At 42.9% G+C, this 5858-nt stretch overlaps 1 protein-coding gene across 2 annotated transcripts in view; it reads right to left on the bottom strand.

The window, feature by feature from the left end:
- Positions 1-5596, bottom strand: part of LOC103131931 (interleukin-1 receptor-associated kinase 1) — a 15187-nt gene extending 9591 nt beyond the window's left edge. The window contains exon 1 of one of the 2 annotated variants that reach the window (XM_007543668.2): positions 5245-5596. In XM_007543668.2, coding sequence (XP_007543730.2) covers positions 5245-5356 — 112 coding nt within the window. In that variant the 5' untranslated portion in view covers positions 5357-5596. Of the gene's footprint in view, positions 1-4741; positions 5126-5244 lie in introns of those variants that run through there. The other variant, XM_016667026.1, reaches the window with a different exon arrangement.
- Between the last annotated feature and the right edge of the window lie 262 nt (positions 5597-5858).

Below are 5858 nucleotides of genomic sequence, written 5' to 3'. Positions count from 1 at the left end.
TGCGTGTTCCGCAGAAGAAGAAATACCTCGGAGGTGAAGCATGTCAAAATGCATCAACACGACGAATCTAATATGACGTTTTAAAAAACAAACACTTGACAGAGTTTGGCTACATGGAGGCTCACTGCAGCGATCCGAAGCGATCAAATAGCAGGTAAAGTAGCGCACAGCTACCAACACTCACCCGGAGGCCATAGTGGTCTCTAAGCAAAATAACCCGATAATTTAAGTCAAAACGAGCTAGCGGTGTAAGACGCTGGTTCTGCTCTCGCTGTTGGACCGCCGCTAAGCACTTCCGGTGTTTCAGTGAACTCTCACACCGAACGCCTGCTTAAAGCTGCAGCACGTAACTTAAACAATAAAAGATTTTACATATGCATTAAAACTTTCGCTATGTAGTAACATAAGATAGATAATCTCTGAAAAAAAAATCGATCTGCCTCCTCCTGGCATTCCGCATAATCACTCCGCTCAGTCACAACCAGGATATCAGAACCAGCATTAATCAGATAGCTGTTTTCTCGGGAAGTTTTGATTCGCTAACTCGATATTGTTTGTTTTGATCCAATCTGCATTTGACTTTGAATGAATATTTCTTCTTTTCTTGATATTATTTGAGATAGGCAGTGTTATGAGATTTCTTTGACTCGTGTATAATTTAAGCTGTTGAGAACGTTACTGTTAAATATTGTTTTGCTGATTGCAGGTTTTTCAGTTGTCCTTTTGACGGAATAGCTGCTGTATTGTGCCTGCAAATGTTTTATAATTTATTTATAAATTAGGTGAATTTATTGCGAGATAATTTTTCCATTTCGTCAGATCATATAGTAGCATTTATACCTAAAGTGAAAAATTAACAGCCAAACCAGGTGATCGGCAAAGATCGGCCTCATGGACCTTACCACAGGGGCCGCGTTTCATTGGCTAATGCCCATTTCACGTCACAGTGCAGCGACCACGTGGTGACCGTCTCACAAACACAAGCTACAGTAGTAAACACATGCTAATGTACATTGTGGACTAGCAGACTGGCAAAACGTTTTTGCGTCAGGACTCGAAAAAGAACGGTTCTCCACTGTCAGTGGTGAATCTGTTCAGGCGATGTCAGGTATCTGATCGTATTTGTGGAAATAAAATTCACAGATTTCCAAAATCTGAAACGGGATGCCTAGCTTGGATCAAAGCTTGTGGATGACCGCATTTGCAGCTCAACCGTTGTAGGATCAATAAGAACAAAGGAGTGTGTGCTGGTGTGAGTATTATTGCTTTGCTTTCTGTGTGTTTAGTGAATTAAAAAAAGAAAGTCAATAATAAACACATTCATTATGAAAACCTTTTAGCTAATACAGCATAACGGCAGTACCGATCCAACTTCTACACCTTGAAGCCTGTCTGTTACACGGTCTTACGTTAGCTGAACAGATCAATATGCAATGTGTACCGTGTTGTATTCGTGCTTGATAAAGACCAGACGTTGTATAATGCTCAGATACTTTTATTAAAGCATCTTTTAGAGGTCTGTTCACACAGCTTGCTCACAGGTGTGTCACTTCTCCTTCTATTGTTCCATTCTCTATATTTATACATTCACGTGAACTCATGCTTGCCACCTAGTGGACATAAACATAAATCATTCAATCTGACATACATTAAAGATTTTATTTTACCTGAAAAGGCTTTTTACTAAACTGTAATCGTGTTAGCCACGCTAGCACCGAGTATCAGGCCTTGGCACACTCAAACATTTGCCAACAACAGAAATCACTGATTCCAAAAGTCACCCTCAAAACCATGAATGCCCGACTTACCCAGCCTTGCAAGAACAACAGGCATCAGTGATCTTGTCCACAGTATGTTTATGCTGAGGGTGTGAGGATCTGCTGTTTTCCTCATCAACCAGTAGCATTTATCTGCGACAATGTTGGAGGCATCGCGTGGCTCAAACACCTTGATGTCGTCCAAAAAAGATGACAAGAACTTGTTGGTTCCCCTGTTCATTGTCGTGGCTGATATTTTGTGAAAATCCGGCAGAAATGCTACACTAGTCGACTCAGAAATACTCTGCAGAGTCAGTCGAAGTTTAAGACGCCATGTTTACATAGAAACTAAGGTCTGCGAGGCTTTGTTTGTGAGACATGCAGCCACGTGGGATTTTAGGGGGCGTTTCTGGGCGGGGCTTGGTAAGGTCCGTGGGTGATCGGTATCCGAATCAGCAGCAAAAAACCTGATTGGAACATCCCTAGTTTTAACTGCAGAAAAAAGTGACAGAAGGCACAGATATGGGAAGTGCGGAAGCCCCTACTGTATCAAACCGATATANAGTATTATTACTTTGCTTTCTTTGTGTTTAATGAATGAAAAAATAAAGTCAGTAATTAGCACATCCATTATGAAAACCTTTTAGCTAAGTACAGCATAATGGCAGTACCGATACATCTTCTACACCCTGAAGCCTGTCTGTTACAGTCTTACGTTAGCTGAACAGATCAAGATGCAATGTGTACCGTATCTGACATACATTAAAGATTTTATTTTACCTGAAAAGGTTCTTTACTAAACTGTAATCGTGTTAGCTGCGCTAGCACCGAGTATCAGGCCTAGGCACACTCAAACATTTGCCAACAACAGAAATCACTGATTCCAAAAGTAACCCTGAAAACCATGAATGCCCGACTTACCCAGCCTTGCAAGAACAACAGGCATCAGTGATCTTGTCCACAGTATATTCATGCTGAGGCTGTGAGGATCTGCCGTTTTCCTCATCGACCGGTAGCATTTAGCTGCGACGCGCACAATGTTGGAGGCATCGTGTGGCTCAAACACCTTGATGTCGTCCAAAAAAGATGATATGAACTTGTTGGTTCCCCTGTCCATTGTCGTGGCTGATATTTTTTGAAAATCTGGCATAAATGCTACACTAATCGACTCAGAAATACTTTGTAGAGAGTCAGTCGAAGTGAAAAACGCCATGTTTACATAGAAACTAAGCTCCGAGGCTTTGTTTGTGAGACATGCAGCCACGTGGGATTTTAGGGGGCGTTTCTGGGCGGAGCTTGGTAAGGTCCATGGGTGATCGGTATCCAAATCAGCAGCAAAAAATCTTATTGGAACATCCCTAGTTTTAACTGCAGAAAAAAGTGACAGAAGGCACAGATATGGGAAGTGCGGAAGCCCCTACTGTATCAAACCGATATAGGAATAACAGAGAGTTGGCCATTCTGAGGTAAATACAACAAACATCTTCCAGTCCAGTGGGCACGGCTGACTGTGGGAGGACAATGGCCACAGAGTCAGCCATGACTTGTGGGGCCCCACAGCTGCCAGGCAGCAGGCCCGCCCATGCTGCCGGGCCTGCTTCTTTTTTCTCTTTCCTGCAGAGTTCCCCAAGGCTCCATGCTTGGTGGTCCCTTCCTTCTTTTTCTCTACTTGCTGCTACCTGCATCCTGATGGTGTCCATCCATCGGATGGATGGACTCCTCAGGTTCATGTTGAGATGAGTTCAAGAGCAGATTGTTGGTAGGACACTTTCAGTTCCCCGTTGTTCCGCTTCAGGTTCTCATGTCACGGCTGGAGCAGATGGTTCCCCTTTACAACTTTAGCTCACTGTTAGTTTCAAGTGTCAAAAATAATCAGTATACACTAAAAACAACCAGAACCAACATCGTGGTGTATGAAGACCCTTTACGTGTCCAACATTTCCTGTCCAACATTTCCTGTCCAACTTTACCTGTCCAACATTTCCTGCATCGTTTTCCATGCAGTCGTTTGTTGTTGGAGCAACAATCACTTGCTGTCAACAAATGGAGAACATAAAAAATGATAAATAGAAAAGAATCAAAGACGCCAGCCTGTTCCATCTGCAGAAATGATTTACTATTAACAGTGGAGTTAGAATAATATTTCGTGTTCTGATGAAAAACAAAGCCTGTCCTGATTATCTGGGTCAGATTCCTCTGTAATCGCTGACATTTTTTATTATTTTATTAGTTTGATTCGAACAAATAAAATGAAAATATCACAAAAATCAGTCTGATTCTAACAGAAGTTCACAGGATGAGTCCAGCTTCAGATTAAACTTCCTGTTTTATTCACTGTTTTAATCCAAGGGCTGAACCATAACCTTACTCCACAGATTATCATCGTTACTAACATTAATAAGTTAGTATTAACTTTTTCTAACTTATTAATAAGTTGTTATTAATAAGTTGTAATAGAACTTATTAATAATAATTAATTATTATTAATAATATTAATAATAATGTTATTATTAATCATTATTATTAATAACATCATTAATGTTAGTAATGATGTTATTAATGTTAACATTAATAACATCATTACTAACATTAATGACATTATTTAGACCAACTTCTTTAAGTTCCTGCTACTCAGCAAAGACCTGACTATCCTCAGTTTTAGTTCCAGAACCGGTTCTGACCCAGCTTGAGGACAGCTGAGCATCAACTGTCAACAGAACCAGAACTGCCAGGTCACTCTGAGAAGGTTCTGCAGTTCTGTTGATAAAACCTGAAGCTGGTTCTGAGACTGTTCTCAAACAGATCTTTGGTTCTGTTAGAACCAAAACAATGAGGAGCGAAATACACCTGGTAGAGGCCGAAGCCGACTCAGATCTTATTGGGTTTGCTGTAGAGATTCAGAACCCAGGCAGTTCTGTTGGACCATCCCAGTTACACAATGAAAAACCTTCAAAACCATAAGTTGGATCTCTCTAGGTACCAACCTGTCACTGCTAGTGATGTTTCTACAGAACCTCCTGCTGGGTCGAACTGGTTCTGGTCTTAATGGACAGTGTGTTTATCCTCCTGGCTGGTTCTGACCCAGTTTGGTCCTGCTGCTGTTGGGGATCAAAGGTGGATCAGCAAGTTCTGAAACTCTGAATCTGATTCAGTTCCATGTTCCTCTCATCAGGACCCGGGTTCTACAGTTCTGACCCAAACCCGGCACCAGAGCCACATGTTAAGGAAAAACTCTGTCCACTCCAATCATTTAAAGAGGGACGTAGTTAGTTTTTACTGGCCTGCTCCCGAACCGACCAGAACCTCCAGACAGAACCACGCCCTGCTAACGGAACCTCACCTGAACGCCAGGACCCAAATGATCACGTGACTCAACCTGTAGAGTCACTACGACCCTTCAGCACGTGACTCAGGTGTAAAACCCGATAAGTCCGATGGTTTCGGTGCCGCCTCCAGCTGTTTGGATGGTTCTGAGTATGTTACTCACCGAACCGGGTCCAGTCCAGGTCCAGCAGTCCATCCATGATCCGGCAGAACTCGCAGTGGACCGAGGGGGGCAGCTGGAACAGGAAGTAAGCCCGCGGGTCTCCCTCTGACATGTTTCTGACCGAACCGAGCCGGACCGGGTCACATCAGAACCAGCCTGATAACTCTCCGGACTGATCAACTTCAGAACTTCTGATCTGCGGCAACTTCCGTTCACAGTGCTCACAAGCGCCAGACACCAAGAGCCGCGTCCGGTGTGACGTGTCACAATAAAAGCCTGCTCTGCACCTGCGCAGGTGGAAGTAACATCTACTGGTTCGAACAGGTAGAACCCAGTACCGTAAAACAGTGGCCTTTCTCAGCACCCCTGAATAGGGTTGCCACCCATCCCGTAAAATACGGAGTCGTCCCATAATTATAAGCAGTCAAATATGCTTAATAACGGTCATATTTGGCCGTGAAATGTGCGTCCCGTATTGAACCGATACATAATTGTCTGATAGACACGCTTATCACACACATATTGTTAAGGAAGATTTTTATGAATTAGTTAATTTTAGAAAAAGTTTGGCTCTCTCTTCCTTTATGATCCCGGGTCCTCGCGGCGGCCGCGTG

The sequence above is a fragment of the Poecilia formosa genome, unplaced genomic scaffold (assembly GCF_000485575.1).
Source record: "Poecilia formosa unplaced genomic scaffold, Poecilia_formosa-5.1.2 Scaffold875, whole genome shotgun sequence".
Classification (NCBI taxonomy): domain Eukaryota; kingdom Metazoa; phylum Chordata; class Actinopteri; order Cyprinodontiformes; family Poeciliidae; genus Poecilia; species Poecilia formosa.
Note: the sequence above shows the minus strand (reverse complement) of the source record. Positions and strands in the feature narration are given on the sequence as shown.